Source organism: Dromaius novaehollandiae, chromosome 2 (assembly GCF_036370855.1).
Source record: "Dromaius novaehollandiae isolate bDroNov1 chromosome 2, bDroNov1.hap1, whole genome shotgun sequence".
NCBI classification, from domain to species: domain Eukaryota; kingdom Metazoa; phylum Chordata; class Aves; order Casuariiformes; family Dromaiidae; genus Dromaius; species Dromaius novaehollandiae.
Window position 1 is genome coordinate 56,191,219 of NC_088099.1, and position 19,943 is coordinate 56,211,161.

The following is a 19,943-nucleotide window of genomic DNA, read 5'->3' on the forward strand; positions in this document are numbered from 1 at the left end:
ACATTTCAAATGCATTCCAGCTCAAGTTTAGAGAGTTCATATGAAAGTATTTCTTGGCTGAAGTTTTTTTGCTCTGCGGGAAACATGGTGCAAGACACTTCCTCTCCTACATAGCATTGTAGTTGGAAGGGCAGCGTTGCATAGAACCTGTTCTTTGGCTTCTTAAATTCATTTCAGTTCAGTTTTTAGATTTTGCTCAATTCATGTTCTTCCCTGCCCACCTCTAACTTCCTCTTAAAGTGTGCTTGATACTAAGAAACCATTGTCTCTGGGAAACATAGCACCTCAAAGGTACTTAGGTTACTAATTCTCCTTGTTCTCCAGAGATTCACACAACTATGACGTGCTGTTTGGTCGGAATAATACCAAACAATGGATGTTTTTAAAATATGTGGAGGAAAAAAAAAAAAAAAACACGTCCACAAAAATCCTTAGGTACTATAATGATGTAACACCATTGGCACCAGTAAGACTAAACTGAGTTCTATCAGATAAAGATTCAGGCACTGGGGTGTTACAGTTTGACAGACCAAAGAAAGCGGGTGTGCTCAAATTTAAAACATGCAAAATTAAATTTCTTTTTCACCATGTACAAGCAGCAGTCAGCACAGATGCTATCCCCCACCCTGGAAACATCAATTATTGGAGTTCCAGTATCTCGGGACATGATCACCATCTTGATTTCCATCATATTTCTTGGTTAAAAAAAATCTTATTTCTATAAATGTATTCACATATCATGTTTTGGAGTTAAATTATCATCTCCTACAATCACAACACAAATCTTGTCTTTGATATTTCCTCAAAGCATCACATACAATTCCTGCACTATAGATGCTGCCTTTCATGAAACTGATTCTTATTTCACTGACACCAGTGAGAATACAAATGACTCCACAAGGGCTGAATTTCTCACTCTGGTGTTAAGAGCAATCAGTAAACCTTTAATTAGCTGTAATTATCACAGCAGTATTTGAGCTAGCTCTATTATTTACTGTTCTAGAGAGAAATACAGGTCGACCCATCCAGTGATACTCCTTGGCTAACATTAACGTTTTTCATGGTAAGTGTGCATTTGAACACAAATGGTAAAGAGCAATGTATAATGTAATGAAATCCACACGGAAGTTTTAAAAATAGGATTTCCAAATGATCACTGAAGGGAAAAGGGTCCTTAGAGACTATGCTACTTCTTAAGAAGTATTCTGCATAGTCACCACAAGTCCTCCTAGTTCACCAGGCACCTCTGTCTTTCCTTGTTCCCCTCTATAAAAATCACTTTTCACCTATGCTTGTGACACAAGGATGAACAACCAAAGACAGCAAGGGAGCCAGGGGCCTTGCTATCATTTCTCAGTCAGAGATAAGATGAGAAATCCCACCATAAACAACATCTCAGCCATCTTTTTCTGCACAACATGCCATTTTCTCCTGTTGGCTTTCCACCTACCTGTGTGGGTGATTTAGGCCGGGCTGGTGCCGGAGATGCTGGTGCCAGCATATGATTGGGACTAGCCGTAGGGCTAGGCAGGGGAGACACCTCCTCCGGTGGTGACGGTGTTTTTGCAATACGGAGAGGACCTGAATCACTGGATAGAAGCAAAGTAACAGTCAGGACATGCATATCATGCTGATTTATTACCCCGACCTTCATTTCTACTCCTCCTGCCTCCAACAGGGACAATATGATGCAATAGTTGAACTGCATCCCTCATATAATGCCAGTGACCACAACGGCAATATACACTGGGAGTGAATTCAACCACTACGTGATGAATAAAACTAAAACTGTAATTAAATTCAATTACAATTCAGTGATCTACAGCATCAAAGGAAGCTTTAAGTCCTGAATGATCTTGATTTTTGGAACATCTGCTCTCTGGTTACCTGCTCATTGTAACTTGAGGAAAACAAAGTACCTGCATTGTTTCAGATTCTGTATTTGAAACAATATATCAGGTATAAATTTGAAACTATTATGAAATGTGAGCTAGAATTATTGTCTTCATCTTACACAGCTCTCAGTATAAAAGACTCTGAAGATAAACAATCCCAGGAGAAGGCGTAACAATGAACAATGGAAATAATTTTAAAAGTTCAGCAACAGAAAGGTTTTAGTAAAATAAAACACAACCAAGATTAAGATAAGAATGTCATTATTTAAAGGGACAACTCACCACATCTATAAATGAGCAATAGTCAAGTGACTTCAACAGAGCTCTGCCAAAAGATCTGGTGAAGTCCCGAGTAAGGATCTGCCCTTCCTGGTGCAAGCACTGAGGCAGATTCGGCTACCTAGAAACTCTGAAAGCTTATAACTTAGGGAGGCTATAAACTACCACATTCATGGACCACAGCACTCAGTAAGAGAAGAGCAAGTTGTACATATCTTCAGGGAGAACACAAGCATTACATGATTGAGGATACCACACCATAATCATGTTCCTAATGCTAATGCAAGGCACATTCATTCTTTGAAAAGACATAGCTCACACTCACCACCTCTTTCTGTGGAAATATTAAAAAGAAAAAATAAGCAATGATTAAGAAATTCCTTCCCAGGTATTATATTTGCCTTCAGGATAGAGTATTCAACAGCATACAAGTTTTTAAGATATTTCTTTTCATACAGTACTTTAAAGAAAAGTTTAGATACTGTAGAAAGCTGTTTTATCTTACAATGCACCCATTCCTGAGTAGTGTTTTAGAACACCGTAACTAATAATGGAGCTCAAAATCTATCCAGAGTTTCACATAAGGCTCTGTGAACAGTATGGCACAAAAATATTGCAGTGTTTGTAGCACTTATCCTTACACAGGTCTCAAGTGAAAAAAAAGAAAAGCTTGGAATGCAGCAAGTCTCACACAAGAGAATAAAATAGTAATTACAAAAATATCACATTTTTAAAACACCTTTAAAATATGTTGAGACCATATTATATCACGCTGTATTAACCTATGTCTACTCATTTTCAGCTAAAGTCATATTTTCTCTCTTGTTCCTTGCAAGAGTAATTCAGGGAGTGTGTGTCTGCATGCTGAACACTGTCTAAAAGACATAGGTGGCCAAAAAGCCTGTTTATTACAAAATTTGCTTCAAGTTTTCCAACAACCTATAATTTTTCATCCGGCAAAAACATTCTACAAATGCTCTAGGGGAAATATAGTCTCACTCAGGAGCCCTTCCTACAGGGGTTGAGAGTGGTGAAACATGAGCTAACAAGTCCCCTGAGGCAGTGTACAAGTATATATCTTGTAATCTAATTCACTAATCCAGAACTAATCCAAAACAAAAACTTTGGGTAAATTCTTCATAAAATACTTCTAAATTTTCTATTATGTTGAAAGTTTCAATATTTTATTTTCGCCCTTCCAAAGTGAGATGGAAACAAATGGAGAGATGCCAGCCATATGTTTGAGGCAGATGTTATTTTGTCAGGTCAGCCTTAATGGTTGCTAATCCGACTCTGGTTTGAGGGCAAATTAGCAGAGGCCAGAATATTGTGTTGATTATTTCTGGATGAGCTGGATTGGATGCAAACTCAGGATTTAGGTATTCACTCTAAATATCATTGTGTTTTGATAAGTGCCACCCTTTTATACTTTGAACCTTTTCTGCCTACTGCTATTACAGAACCAAAGAGATCAAATTCCAGCAGAAAGGCTATGCTGCTTGCAAGCGAAAATCAGAAATACTGCATAGGCATCCACTGACCTTAAGGAAAGCACATTTCATTTTAAGTCTTTTTCTTTTTAAAGACAAAATAAGATTCCTCTTGAAAGTAATTTAAAATACGGCATTTTGTGACATTCTTTTCACTTCAGCTTTTCACTTTTATGATCCACTCAGATCACTTTTCCTGACTTTTCCCCACAAGCACAAGAGAGAAAAGCTGAGTTACAGAGCTAGGATTCTCACCTAATCATATGCCTTTAGGAGCTAAGAACACATCTAATACTTCAATGCTTTAAAAAAAAGAAAGTCATAAGAGTTAGCAACTTTGCTGTAGACTAAGCATCTAAGAATAAATGGGCTAGATACTTAGCTGCTGCAAGCTGATGTAATATTCTGCAATGAATTAGGCTAAATGGCAACAGCTGCAAATCTGGCCTTGATTCCTTTAGGAAAGGAAAAAGAAGCGAGTAATGAAGGAAGTTTTGTACCTTTAGTCATGTTGAGATGTCCTTCATCCAAGGTATCCCTCTAACTTCCTGAACAAACACACCCAGCAACCATGTTGTACAGCAATCATTACACGTGCTGCAGCTGATTATTACCTATGTTGAACTGCAAGGCAATTTATTAAACAATTCAACAAATTCACCTGGGTGCCCCTTGGATGGTGAAGGCCTTGTCTGCGTGCTGATCTCCCAGCTTCGTCATCACTTCATATAGTTTGTGACACAGCTGAGAAGATAAAACACTTGCTTAAATTTAGGTGAAGCCAATGATTAAAAACATAGGTGGTAAGTCTCATCTAGTAACTGCTCTGACTTGTTTAAAATGGTATAGATCCTTCCAAAAAACATAAGTCAGTGCTATGTTTATTGAAAGCCAAACTACTCTCTACTGAAGTGGGTCATCTGAGGTCTGAAGCAATTGAGTAGGAGAGAAGATTCCTAATATTTCCTCAAAAACCTGATCCTGACTTACGTGGGACTTAGTCAAGTGAGTTCTCCATTTTGGTTGCTATAAGTTTACCAGGTTACTATACATAATACACTTCCATCTATTGAGGCATTTAATACATTCATAAGGTTTTTACAGAAATCGTTGTATTTGCCCAATAATCACAGATATAATGCCGCACTACTGACCATGTATATAAAGGTCTTGAAGGGGATGCTTGACACGTTTATCCAGGACTGGTTAAAGCAATGAGATGCTTAGTAATTGGACACAGAAATAATATTGAAGACAACAGCGTCATAAAAATGAGGTGGAGAAAGAATCAAAATAGACAGTGAATTTACTGCTACAACTGATAATGCACTTTAATTCAAGAGTATATGGGCTGCTGTTTCCTTAAGGAGAGTCCAAAACAGAGGATTTAGAAACCAATGGGAAGGTTATGCTACAAACCTGGAGCTAGGACAAATTCTCAGATGTAGTTCTCCTAGATTTTTACTGCCTTGTTTCAAGACAATTTATTTGCTGTTATGTATATCACATAATACAGTATACACAAGTGATCCATTTGTACTCACCAAAGCTATTTCCTTATGAAATTTGGCTTCAAGGCTGGATACATTTTTGAAGGTATTCACATAGAAACCAACTCGTCTACAAAGGATGCCACAGAGAAAGGAAAAGAGAATAAAAGATGGGGGTGAGAGGGCCACAAGGGAAGAGGAATTCATATTTTCCAGACTACAAGCAGCATTCTTGAATATTATTCTCAGCAAAGCAAAAAATTGGATTGAATGTCAAAATCGTAATAACCAAAAATAGGACTCTGAAACCATTTGCTTTCTAAATTCTTTCTCAAATTCAATTCTATCTTTCACTGAGACTAGTTAGTGGGCAACAGACATACTGAAACAAAAGAGTACTTACTCCAAATCACTCATATACAGTCTTACTTTTAGTAAGCTCATAAAACAAATATGTTGAAGTGCTAAGCAGCTCCTCAATTGCAGTAGTCAGGAACACATCAGGAAAACCTTCTCTTGATCTCACAATTAACAAGAATTAATTTAGAGAGACAGAGAAGACAAAGGATACTTCAGTGACTCACAACACACTGATTCTGGCATGTCATTTTTTAAAGAACATAGCACGCTAATGAGATGCTTGTTTTCTATCGTTTATGTTCTCCTGCTCATTTTGTCTTCCTTTTCCGTAAAAACACAATCCATGATCGCACATCCCAAATGAATGGCCTATGCCATCAAATGCTCCTACATCACAGACATATTCAGTGTAAAACTCTAATGTATATTCTGAAGTAGTTATAAAGGAATGTTATTTTTCTTTTCTTATACTACTTTGGTAATATTTTATAGGAGCTTGGAGAGAATTGCTAAAAAATCTTTATATGTTCTTTGCTTTGGTACTTCTTATAGACAAATGACCTATAAATCGAGAAATTCCAAATTTTCTAGAACATCCTGTGGCTGCTCTCTGTGGTTACTTTTGACAGTACAAATATTTGATCCATTATACTAACAAGTGGCCTTTTTTTCCTTGAAAGGATGAGGCATCCCCATCAGGTTTCTGAGAAAGGTGATAGAAGCAGAGCATTTTAGTCATGCCCAGCCATTCTGTGCTCTGCCACAGTTCTTTATCCATAAAAAAAGACCTTCTTGCACCTTAGAATGAAGATATGATAAAGATTCTTAAGTGCCAACATATGCTGATAGAAATAAGCATAAATATAGTGAAAAGTAAATATAATTTTGGATCAGGTTCAGGCATTTTCTCTCTTACTCTATCAAAAAGGTGACGGGTGGGATCTGCAAGGAGCTATTAAATCTTTTCAGCCAGCTCATTAAAGTCTACCGGTTCCCATTCCTTAGTCTCCTTCTAGCCCTTCCAGACAATATCTGCCTAGCCTTACCGTGACCACAGAGATGGCAATTCTTCTTGTAAATCACTGTTAAACTCTTCAAACACTTTCTGTGCTTTTTGAAACTCTTCTTCGGCCTAAAACAAAAGGAAACAGATTGGCTTCTGTAATCACTGTAAGACACAGCAAAACTTATCAAACCTGTTCTCTTTATTATCATTATTATATTATTATTATTATTAACAAAAGATACAACTCACACCCATAACAAAGGCCAACACAGGACTTGCTGTTCCCTAAGGCCCATTGAGTGAGAAAGTTAGGCCTCAAACAGGACTCACTCCTGCAAGAGGCTAAGTGTTCTATTTCTTATCCACCACAATACTTAATATCCATTTATGCTTAAGGATATTTCTACTTCTTAAAGAGGAAAGAAGAGAAACTTTGTGCCAGGCCTCTGTATAGAAATGAATTCCACCCAAGCTCCAAAAATCTTCTGTCAGGATACTTCTGAGTACGCTACCTTGGTAATTCTGCCTTCGTCTTTTCTTTTTGAGCTCTGCAGGGCTTCTAGGTGATGCCTCGCACTGTCATAGTCCACTAGCTTTCTGCTTCGCTTTGCAATGCGAGTCTGCACAGAGGTAGAAAAAAGCAAAGGCAGCACAACTGGCACTTTTCTTAAAAGTTATTTTATCTATGTTTTCATTTAGCTTTTTGACATTTTTTTATTCTCTCTCACCTGCAATTCACATCTGACTTATTACCATATCATACAGGAACATGGACATGGTAAAAGAGACAAACTTATCACCTTATTTTAAAAAAAGAACCCATTTACAGAGGGTTTGGAAGGGATTTCAGTGAGTGCAGGGCTTACAGACCTCAGGAGTCAGAGAGCAATGTTATGCAAGACTTCTCTCATTCTCCAGTATAAATGGACTTCTTAAACTCACAGTAACATGGTCTTTTTCCCTTATATATAGTGGCAAATTTAACAAATAATTAGCATATATTTTTTCTGGAGTAGGAAAAACATTCAAAATGCATTTCTCAGTATAGCTGCTTTGACACATAACTGAGACAAATTGAGTTCTAACAGGAAATAGGAATTCTAACTTACCTGCTCTACTTCTCTTACAACTAAACAAAATTATAAGAAGTCCTTTGAAATATCTTAACTTTACAAAGCCAGATATTATATGTGAATTCCTCTTTATGATGCTGTGGGCCATATGTTGAGCAGGCACAAGCACATTTTCACTTAGGAGCAAGTAGGAATGTCAATAATGCTAGGATTTATAAATGATAAATAAATCAAATTAAAATGATAGAGGGGGATAACTGTGTGATACCTACTCAATTATAAATCACTGCATCACAAGGAATTTTCATCTATGCCTAGGCAGCCACATCCAAGTATACAAGTATTTCCCTCTCACCAGTAACGATTCTTTACCCCCACATATTTCATCTTAGCAATCATCTCTCTCGACTGTACACCAGCCAGGCATCTGGGAGAAGCTAGAATCTGCATAACAATCTCTCCTGGTATGTATTAGAAAATCTTTTTAGAACTGATTAAATCACAGGGACCATGCTTCAGATAACACAGAGACATGTAAACACCCACAGGTGCATCTAGCCAATAACAGAAGACTTCCTCTTAATGTTGCAATTTGTCTGGCATTTTGATGGCTGAGGAGCTTAATACAGCCCTGCTGAAGTCAGTGAGAATCATGTCTCATATCAAACAGCAGCAGGAAAAAACATTATAAAATTCTGATATACAAAGGTAAATTTACTTCCAACCACTACTGCATGGAGATCATTTTTGTTCACTTGGAAAAAATCAGTGCAGCCCCATGGCAGGGCTTTGCTTACAGAACAAGATGTTTTGCACTGCAGAGAAGAATCGATGCCCCCACCCCCCTTTTTGTTAATCTCACTTTATTTTTTTTATGACTCAACAGTAACTACCGGTGGTATTTACAAATTCTCCATTAGAGGAAAGCATTACTGTACTTTGATATCAGGAAACTGTCCTAGATATGTATCCAAGGTCAACAACGACCCATCCACCAGTTTTTGATGAAAGTCTTCCCAAAGTTCATCACATTTCTGTAAAAAGCAGATGGAAAGAGAGAAATACACTTAGTAGTTTAATTCTACTTCAGACTAAGAGGAAATACAAATGTAAACGGCAAAGCTTAATCTTTCTAAAGTTTTGTTATGTTCCTTATGGCATTACCTCAGAATACAGTTATTAATTAAAAAAAAAAACCTTGACATTACAACTTTAAATTCACAATGAAAGAAGATTTGTTTAATAATTGGTTTGTTTTTTCATTCTTTCAAATATTAGCTTCTGTCTGAAAATCAGGATATCATGGATTCAAGGTCTTCCTCAGGATTTCAGATTTCAAAAGGTCACAAATGTGGAAACTGACGTTGCTTCAGTTCTTACATGCAAGGATGTTGGCTTGATGACAAACCTTCCTTACAGAGGAAAAAAAGTACTAGTATAACTAAGAATAAAAACAGCAAATAAAATAAAGCGAGTTTCTCATCAACTACAACGATTTGTAAGCTTACCTTTATTTGTTCATTTTTAAAATAAAGGCTTTAAGACCTGTCCTGAGAAAGCTCTGTCTTTCCATCCCATATGTTTTGTGCCATCAAGAGGCATTTGATGAAACTGCTGGCTTACAAAGCTCTACCTCAGACCACTAGAGAACTGGGATTCCAGATCTGAACGATGCCTACATCAACTGGCAAAACAAACAAAATTTCCCAAGAAGCCACAGTGGTTTTCCCTCTTTGCAGCTCAGGATAATCACCAGGAGACATTCTTTGTAATTTTCTGGTTATTAAGAGCATGGTAATGCAGCTGATGTGGGGAGGACCGTAAGAAGAGCGGGGTGAGATTTCTTGCCAGAAGCAAAATACTGTTGCTGCAACACTGTACTGGAGGTCCTTGGTACTCTGTCAAGCAAGTCATTAGCAAGCATTAAATGTCACAATTCCAACCCCCCCCCCCTTTTTTTTTTTTTTTTTTTTTTTTTTAACACATATCAAAATGATTGATACTCCCTTTGATGGGAGGAAGGCTCAAGGGGGCGAACATTGCTTTGCAGGACTTATCCTCACGGGTAAGTCTTGAAAGCTATTCCATGCTGTTTATCAGGAGCTACTATGGGGCATATTATAAATGCTGTGTGATGCCAGCATTTAGCTCATTCATTTCCTGCCCTAACACAATCCCTAATGAATTATCACAATCCATTAATCATGCTTAAAAAAACCCCTTATTTATTAACATAATATTTAACCACAGTGGTCTAGAGAGTAGTACAGCATTACATCAGAGCAAAGAAGTGCCAGGGCTGCACATTTGCCTTTGTACCTCGTTGATACATATTTTAGACAAAATCATGGAGATTTTCTGAAAGCTAAGAGGACTGAAAACAGTGCTGAAGAGTCCTTCAAGCCATCTTCTTTCCTAACATACAGAACAAGGTCATTTAGGTGGAGCAGTTTTGGCATGAGCACTTATAGCCTGGGCTGGATAAATACATAACTATTTTGAACTGCACTGTTAAGGATACATAAATCTACACTTGCAATTATAGTGGGAAGAATTTAGGAGTAGAGATTCCCACATCAATCTTTTATGACGAAGATGCACATCTAACATTTATCCCTACATCGAATGGAGATGAAGGGCCAAACTTTGGCCCTTTCATACACAATTATAAATTGCCAAATATAAAATCTAGTAGTCTACAGATACAAGATGAGGTGCTACAGGAAGAAGCAGCAGGAGATCTCCAGCCAGTGAACTTACAAGGATATAAATGGTGTGGTATCTTCACTTACACAGTTCGGAAGTTGGGTGCATTTAAAATCAAAAACACATCATGCCTTCAGCAGCAGGAGAGGGAAGAGGAGAGAAGAGCAACCACAGAGAAGAAAAGCAATCATCAGGCAGTTTTTAGATGACTGCTCTGCCTTCCAGTTTCATGTTAATTATTTTTTCCACGAGGCCTCCCACACTGAATGCCAGGTGGGCACAAACTGCAGTGATAACAGCTTGCACTTTCTTGTCACCGCCAATACATTTGCTGACAGGCTGTTTACTCTATGAAGGTAGTTCAGATCTCCTAAAGTTAGACTCCTGCAGTGTCCTCTAGAAAAGCCTCACTTTCTCCAGTCACTGGAGAAACCTAAGAAAGGTGTGCCAAAATGAACACGAACCTACAAGCCTCATTTGGCCTCAAACTCTAGATACCTTCTACAAACTTGTCAATCAGCTGCTTTCAGGACTGATTCTGTTCACATCGATGCTAACCTCAGTGGGAGGTTATGTCAGCCTAATAGAAACATGCGAGTCTTAAGCCAGGGCCAGAAAAGAGAAAAAAAGGCCCTGAGATGATCAACACTCTTTTCATTTTTCAGTAATTATTTTTAAAATTTACTTTGATACGGCTAGTTTGTAAAACAGATACTGGAAATGGAGCATCTGCTCAGCAGGAGGTGCGTTTCACAAGACCAGTAGTTTACTTGCTGAAACAACAGCATTTAACACACAACAAAGAATTCAGGGAAACTGCAGACCTACACTTCTCAGTAGCTCAGATTAATCTTTTTGCAGCCAGAATATTTTTCTCCTCTTTCCACACTTCTTACCTCTCCAATCATTTTCACATCTTCTCGTCCATACCAATCTGGCTCATATACTTCATGAAGAGACTCTGTAAGCTTCTTGGAGGCATCTTGCATCCCTGTAATTTGACAGAAAAAAAAATACGTAACTGCAAACAACAAGAAACAGTTGATAAATATCTTTTTTCAACCCACTTATACCCCCTATACTATTCCCTATAGCACGTTTAGAATATAGTTTTCAAGAGCTAAAACAAAACCTTTATGTTCACCCAACTCCTCAAAATGAACAAGAAATTTTCACCATTGGAGAATTAACCCATATTTACTAAAGACATTTAATAACTCATTGAAAGATTATCACCAAGAAGCCAATCAAATAGCAATCCTGAGTTTCTGCCTTCAGTTACTCTCATGTCTTCCATCCTGCAGAATAGTTTCCAACCTGATTCACACTGAGTACCAATGCCTACTTGCATGGAAGACGAGGCATCTCCTAGATGACATGTTTGACATGGCAGACATTTAGAGGAAACGATATCTAGAAAAAAGGACTTTGGAGAGAAGCCAGAATTTTCCAAACAAAAATGGTCCCCAGAAGGGGAGAGGTCACGCAAAGGCAGAACATGTCTCAGGACTTCTTTATTTGCTTGTTTTCAAAGATACTGAAATCTCAGGAGCTTGCATGTGTGAAGTGAGAGTTGTTAAGAAAAAGAAGTTTGCTGCTTTTGGGTTCCTTCCTTTCTTGCTATGCTGTTCCCATGAGTGCCCACAACAATGATGATGACATAAAACTACATAAATAATGAAGCAAAGGAGTGAGACTGGCAAGAGCTGAGACCATGTCTTCAGGTCCAGGCAAACAAGATGTCTGAACCTGGAAAGCGTACTGTAACGGACGTGATTTTACAAGAATGAATATCTTGCATGCTGACCCAGTAGGGTTAGAAGTACGTGGAGCCTAGTACCTACTTGCACTTGTAACAAGATAGTATTTAAAGGGAATGCGCTGAACCAAACTGGATCAGTCACCTCTGAAGCCCATGACACTACAGGTGAAAGAAGAAAAGGGACTGGCAGTGGTTATCTGTCTCTAACATGCAAAAGACAGGACGTTCTTTCCACCTAAAATGACTTAAATATCAAGTAGATTCAATGATAGTACTGTAGAGAGCCTAAATCTATCTTCAGTGAGACCACTTTGATCCCAGTGAATAAACTGCTGCCCTCAGTGAAGGCACTGGGATGTGCCTTTCTGTTTTGCTAGAGCAGGAATACATTTGATGGTGAACATGTTCCTGAATCCAATAAAAAAACCTACCATGCCTAAGAAGATGTTAAGTGTCAGTTCATAAGCAGTCATTCTGAAATGACAGACAACTATCTCATCTTCATTGCAAAATCTCAATAACAACATTGACTGCTAAAAATAATGTTTTGATCTAGCAGTAACTTTTTTTTAATCACATTTTTCCCCAGCCAAAGTCTGCTTGCTGTGGCACATCTGTGCTGTCTTGAAAATATCTCTAGTGTGATATTCAGATTTAACTGCTCATTGGCTGGATTTAGAAATAACATTGACATTTCTCTTCTCTGCACAAATAAATGTCTAGAAAGAGAAGAGAATTAACTTGAGACTGGAATGTCTGGAGTGAGCAGTTACGACCTGCTCAACAACTATCTCACTATGCACTCCAAAACACACACACAAGATAGGACAGGAAAAGAAAAGCAAAAAGGTACACCTCCCAGTATAAAAACAGTGGTCTATGGAATGGGTACAATAGGCAAAAAGGGCTAAGGAAAAAGCTGGAAGTAAATGGCTGTTCTTGGACCTTAGGTTGAAGGGAGAGAATGGCATGGGTAAGGGGGAGAAAATGTACGAAGCCTGGTGTGCAGAATGTACAAGCTGTTACCCTTAAATCTACAGATGTGTGCTAAGAACACAACTTTTTCTTGGATTGTCTTGCAGATCCTTTTGATGACAGAACTCAGCCTAGAGAATTTATATAGCATATAAGGACATAAGGGGCATTTCTTCCTCCTCTCCTCTGTGCATAATCCTTAGGACAATGAATCTCTAGCTAAGAAAGGGTTCCTGGAGAGAGAAGGTTTTGTCTAGAATATACCAGACCACACTAAAATGCAGATGATCTTCACATATTTTTCCAGGTAGGACTCATCTAAAATCTTCTTCAATGCCACTGCAAATAAAATCAACGCTGCAGGTAAGGCAAAACCAATATAGTATTGCTATGCTTCAAAACACTGCATTCTGCCTGCTCAGGGTGAACGCACATATCGGGAGGGCTCACATATCCTTGCTCATACTTGATCCTTTCTGATACCTGTACTTCTGCCCTTCAGCACACTGTAGACTAAACCTGCAACATATGTTCCTGTGGCAGGTGTGCCAACTGAGCTTCTCTCTTATCTCTTGTAGTTTGCATTCAGCTTAGTCACAGATCAGCTTCAGGTAGAGCACCTTTGCCTGTACAGACTTTTGCTATTGCATACTACACAACTCAGGCCAATATCTGCTTAAGAGAATAAATAAAAGGCACTTTATATCCCATGCTTCATTCATATCAAACTTGTGCCAACTTTCACAAGTTTTTCAGTCTTGATAATCTGGTAATCTTTCATCCGAGTGTATTCCTGTATAAAGCATCAGTCACACCCAGTGGCAGTGTGAAGCAAGTGGGCATAACAGTATCTGGCTTCTTCAGCCACAAAGGGCTTCAGTCTAAAATTCCCACAGACCAAGATCACCTGGGCTACCTACTCTCTACTGTATTTATATTTATTGCAATACCCCAGATGAGTGCATAGGTACATATTAACCAGGTCTCCTCTCATTCTTGTTCATGCCTGTGCACATAAACTCATAATGCCCAAGGATTTGGCAGGGTTAGGGAAGGAGGAGTGGTGTGGTTTTCACATTGAATTATTTCTTATGTACTGATACCTCTAATGCATTATTCAGCACTAAAATTGAGAAGATTAATGTCATACATAGACTGAAAGTTGTCACTCTGCCTTTTTTTAACTGCTATCCATAAAAAAGATGAGTTATTTAAAGCAAGTCGTTAAGTACTAAGAAATGTGAAAGTAATTTTTACTGCTGACAAACTGTTAGAAGTTTATACTTAATATCAATTGTTTGATTAGTACTGCTTCTTCTTGGTAATTGGATCACTTATTTAAGAACCAGAAATGCCAAAATTGAATTGCTTAGGAAGAGTGATGCTAAATAATCCAGTTCCTGAAGTCTGAGGCTCTTGCATGAAAATCATCCTTCTTTCTACGAGAAACAGCCCATGTGCCTGGGGCCTCATAAGGCTCCTAGAGGTCCACACATGGTGGGGATGCTTGAGATGGAATAATGAACCTGAAACTGATGCAGAGACATCCCCATTATGGCGCTCTAGAGATAGCAGAGGGTAGCTGACTCTTTGCCATAACAATTCCAATATACTCAAATTCTGAAGGAGATCAAGACAATCTTAACACCTCGGACATGGGCCAAAGCAACAAGGCTGGCCAGGGACTCCATGTCAACCTTGGGACCCATATATTGTGGGGTCTCCTGATGCCCCCAAAAGGGAGGGCTAGGATGAATCACAGAGAAAATTCCATTATCCTATTAGAGCAAGGCACCTTGGTCTGTCTCTTACTATTTAATTATCAGAGTGAGGAGGTGAACTTCTTTATTTGAGGTTCTCCAGGGAAATGACCTGTCCTGCTGTAAGACTTGTATTCATTATTGCTAGCTACACAGTAGAGTTTCCACCAGAACAAATCAATCATTTCATAATTGATTACAAAATTTTACAGAAAGAAGATGAACAGTTTTATTGCTTCTAGGAAATTAAATGACTGATTTTAAGGGATTTGTGTGTCTGGAGTATATGCACAATTCTGTCAGCCACAGACTGACACCTCAGCAATAAAACTGCCTTAACCTCCCTTTCTCCTCCTGTAGACCAGTTATTTATCACTAAGTAAACCACCTGATAAACATGCTACTTTTTTTTTTTCCTTTATTTTTTTGTTTTCATGATGTAGGATTCCTTTTCACCTCTGCGCTTGCCACCTGCATGCAAATTCAGGTACTTAATCCCCATCTGCATTTGTGCCTGCAAAGAGCTAAGGGTCAAGAATAGAAGGCTCATTTGGGTTTCTTTTAAAATTGGCCCATAAAACCTTTATAACCACATATAGCTCTCAAAAGCTTAAAAAAAGAAAATCATGGAATAGAAGACTCAGATACATGTTGCCAAGGAGACTGGAGGGGATGAAAGACTAAGGCATCAGAAGACTATAGCTACAGGAGACAGTGTGCAGCTTTCTCTATTGTCACTACAAACACCACTGATAGAACACACAGCAGACCTGAAACTACCACATAGGTGAAATAAAGCATCATATAAAAAATATTCACAAGTTTGATAGCTTTATGCCATGGTTCCTCTGAGTCCTTGAGTAACCAGCAGTAAAGATCAAGATCCTGCTGAGACCAAGTGCCTCAGAATCAGAGAAAGAGTGTGAACATGGGAAAAAATTCTTTTATTTTAAGAACGTGCAAGACAATCTCAGAAACCTTTTTTTCCAATATATTAAAATGAAGGGATAAAAAGGGTTAAAAGAAGAGTCATTTGATCATTCCTTCCTTAAATTGTGCCCTGGTCTTACAGTACTTTCAAATTCTAAAATCCAGTCACTCAGATGTCATGAAGTAAAATGAAACTTATTACTAGTTAACAACGTATCAGCTTCAGACAGGTACTTCTAGTTAAGCAAAATAGCAGTCTTGCCAGTTCCTGAAGCCCTTCAAAATGAACTGCTTTTCTCACATGTGGAGGAGTACAGAGATATCAAGTGCATTATTTTCTAATGATATGATCAGCCTTCTCCCCCCAGAAATAAGCCCATAATTATGGTATGCCTCCAAGGCCCAGACACCCCAGGTACAGAAATCTCACTCCAGGGGCTAAGTATCCATGAGTGGGGTTCCCATGCTTTTGTGCATAGCTCACCCCAAACTGTTTTAATGGTAGCAGTCCTTCACAGAACAAGAAACACTGAGGCTGTAGCTGTTGCCGCATCTCTTTCTGCCACCCAAAACCTGGAGGGGCCTTTGCCACTGCTGAGCCTGTCAGCTTCAGGGAAGCCCCTCAGCTGTGTATTGAGGCTGTAATCCCAGGCTGGCATCTTGCCCTGATGCAGGAAGGTGTGCCAGCATGGGTGCCAAGGATGCCCACTGGTGGCCTTGCTGGCTTCAGAGAATAACATTTCTAAGGTTCATGCAAGCTGCTTATGATTGGGTCTTTTTTAAGACTTGAGGACAACAAGGTCTTACCAAATAGTAAGAAAGTCAGTCCAAGTTATTTTCAAGTATGGATTTAGGGGCAAGAAGGGAGAGGCTGGAGAGGGGGGCAAGAGCGTGAGAAAGCGAGCACGCACTGGGGGGAGAGAGCAAGCACAAGCGAGTGTGAGAGCGCTGGGGCAAGAGTGAGTGAGCGAGCACACACGCACTGGGGAGAGTGTGCGCGCGCGCTGGGGAGTGGGAGAGAGTGCACACACAAGCACTGGGGAGCAGGGTTGTTATCACCAACACAGAAATCGTACCACCACGTAAACAGTCAGCCTACAGGAGACGGAAGCCATCTGGCCAACAAATGGCCTCATCACACTGCTTCTGACTATGCACACAGCTGACAGCGGCTGTGGCAAAGGGGATGAGTGAAAAATAAGAATGTAAAACCAGCATCCGATAAATGCCAAAAAAAAAAAAAAAAAAAAAAAAAGTGATGAAATTTCCTCTAAGCATGTCCTCATGTCTGGCAGAAAATTTTCATTGATCAGCCAATCCAGCAAATAATAAACAAAGACACTAACCTACTGCTTTGATCCTTGTTTTATAATTCCCATCAAAAAGAGCTACCCTGCCTGACAGTAGCTGCTGAAGCTTTATTATGACACAGTGAATGACATAGTGATTTCTAAGGTTTTTCTTTTTTTTTTTGTTTTTGCAAACCATTACTGGTTCTTCAGTGTAGTATCAAAAGCATTCTATTTTCAATTTTTTTTAAAAAATAAACCAATTTTGGACTCAGCAGTCAGAAATACACAAGAAATTACAGCATCTCAGGGGGCATATTTTGGGAGGGAGGAGATTTATCATCCTCCTAGCAATACTTGGAAATGTTACAGTGGTGGAGATAACACAGTCTGCTAGCAACCCCTCCTCTTGCATGGAGTATTTCTTATTCTAGCGTTTGCAAAAGTGAACACCACAACATGTGCAGATTTCGCTGGTGCTCAACATGCGTGCACATGTGAGAATCTGGGCAGCAGTCCTGCACACACAGCACAGCCCAGAAAGAGCCCTGCATGCAGGACTGTATGCCCATGAGTTGAGATCAAAGCTGCAGAAAAATTAGGAATAGACTGCAGTGCCTATGCCAGATCCAAAACATAAATGCAGTCTACTAATGACAAAAGCAATGCTATTTGTATTTGTCCTTGCACACTTTAAACAAGCCCACTCATTTTGATTTTAAAAACAGTTTGCTTCATGGAAACATGACTTAAAATTCACCTTTGATGGCAGCTAAATATCCTCTCAGTTCTCTCTGGAGCCTGGAACCCTCTGCCTGGAAAAGAAGAAAAAAAGCAAAAAAATGAAAACACATTTCACGTATGTTATATGCCTTAAAGCATACATGTAGTATGTCAAGCTTAACAACAAAAATCTATTTCACAAGCTCTCTGATGAATCAAGTCACTTGTAAGCATTTCAAACATACTTGCCGCAGGTGCATATACAGGTTCATATGGAAAAGGTGGCCTGTGCAAGATGCTACACATAGTGTAACTCTCTAGGCTAAAGTTTCTGGTTTTAGTTCAGCCATTTGCACAGGGAAGCATCTCAGTCAAAGACAGGTAGATATTACAGCTAAGTTCCAGCCTGGCCAACATCAAGTCTCAGCCTGGCCAATCTCCTAACATGAAACTCAAAGTAGTACAATTAAGACTGCTGCACCTGCTTTGGAGACCACTCAAATTAGGCCAGTTTGGACTGACTGAAGATCTAGGTACTTACATAAATGGCTTACTAGTTTTACAAACAGTTTTTGTAATATTTTAGATTTTCGAATATTTGGTAAATAGCTGCAAAAACATTAGTGTTAAATTAATTATGTTGCTTAGCTTGGCAAGTGCAGTCTGCCATGAAATCTCAACTCTTTCCTTGGCAAATTTATCAAAGTGATCTTTCTTTATTTTATATCAATAGGTTGTTTTACCTTATCTATGACCACATCACAGTTTGTACTTGCAAAAAAGGATTTGCAAAAAAATTTGTGCTACATTACGGGACACACATTATGGCAAAAAAGCCATTCTCTAGGACACTTTCAATAGCCTGAAGAATTTGGAAGTCCTCTGTGTCTACTGGTACCCAGTATTCTCCAATTTATTTAAACTTCTGGAAACTACAGAAATATCCATTTGTGGTTACATTTCTCACATAGAGCTACATCATATGGAAAAATTGGCTGCAATATTCAAGAGAACACCTTTGAATTTTTCTTATATTTCTCATTCGAAAGTTAAACCTCGAAAGGCTGCCTGTGTTAATATTTAGGAGGTGAAGTCTCAACTGGTATAAGCCATTAAAACTCTGCTGAAGTCAAAAGGCTTCACACATCAGTGAAGGATTTGTCATTAGTGACAGTGATGCTCAGTGTTCAAACAGAGAGGATCATGAGAAATTCAGATTGAAAGGGAGTAGCTGGATCTTAGGATTCATCTACCTGCAATTGCATTAAATCCAAGTGGTGGTTCTCCAAAAATAACCACTTGCCCAACCAGGACACACATTGCAATATGCATATTACATCCCCCAAACTCACATGCCTCTCCCAACTCCCTGCCAGGAACTGAAGGCCTCTAGAACTGAAGAGCAAAAGCCCCAAATAACAATGTACTGTAAGAAGAGAACAATGGAGAGCACAGGTATTACTAGTATTCTAAGGCTTTGGAAATATTAAGGAATTTCACAGACAAGAATGCCCAAGTAGGCTTAGAAAGCAGGCTGAATCCACTTCATGCATCCAATCCACCATTCTGTCTCTGGTTTTGGACCATATTTGGTCCTTCAAGGAAAGGCAAACCCTTCCCTTGCTTTGGGATCACTGCTACACACCAAGGCAGGGCCAGGTAAGCAACTGGGGCAGGAATCAGTGGAAATCCCTAACCCTTGGGTGTCAGCACTCACAACACAATAGAGGGTAAGCTCTAAGGGTTGTGGTAGCTTACTGTGGTGTCCAATTAAAAAAATGAAACAAAACATCTTCACACTGCTTAATACAAATGGTCATCCTATCATAACTACATATTATAACATCCTACACAACACAGTATCATCCTAACACACTTTAGAAGGGGACTTTTTTCCACTTCTGTTGGTGATAGAATGGGAGGCAGAGGATGATAGAAGTTGTCTGCTTTCCATGGAGAAATGCATTAAACGAACGATACTGGCAGAGAGGAAAGGAGATTGAACATGGGGAAAGAAGCTCTTGCTCTAAGATCCAAAGACGAGTATCTGTGGACACACAGCAGAAGTGGGAATTTTTGTGACACTTTTATGTGTGTCAGCCTCCTTCTGGGAGGACTCCTTGTCCTCTGAGAAGCCACATGAATGTACAGGAATTATCTTTCCAATTCACATGTTGAGCATGAGCACAAGTCTATCTTCTTGGC

At 39.0% G+C, this 19,943-nt stretch overlaps 1 protein-coding gene across 3 annotated transcripts in view; it reads right to left on the bottom strand.

Moving 5' to 3' along the window:
• The window catches only part of AMPH (amphiphysin), a 112,544-nt gene that overhangs the window by 35,352 nt on the left and 57,249 nt on the right, over positions 1 to 19,943 (bottom strand). For all 3 annotated transcript variants that reach the window (XM_064506587.1, XM_026117859.2, XM_026117858.2), the window contains exons 3-10: positions 17,776 to 17,830; positions 11,196 to 11,290; positions 8,532 to 8,627; positions 7,033 to 7,140; positions 6,561 to 6,646; positions 5,209 to 5,284; positions 4,326 to 4,408; positions 1,451 to 1,589 (exon numbers count right to left, since the gene is read on the bottom strand). In XM_064506587.1, coding sequence (XP_064362657.1) covers positions 1,451 to 1,589; positions 4,326 to 4,408; positions 5,209 to 5,284; positions 6,561 to 6,646; positions 7,033 to 7,140; positions 8,532 to 8,627; positions 11,196 to 11,290; positions 17,776 to 17,830 — 738 coding nt within the window. The remainder of the gene's footprint in view (positions 1 to 1,450; positions 1,590 to 4,325; positions 4,409 to 5,208; positions 5,285 to 6,560; positions 6,647 to 7,032; positions 7,141 to 8,531; positions 8,628 to 11,195; positions 11,291 to 17,775; positions 17,831 to 19,943) is intronic.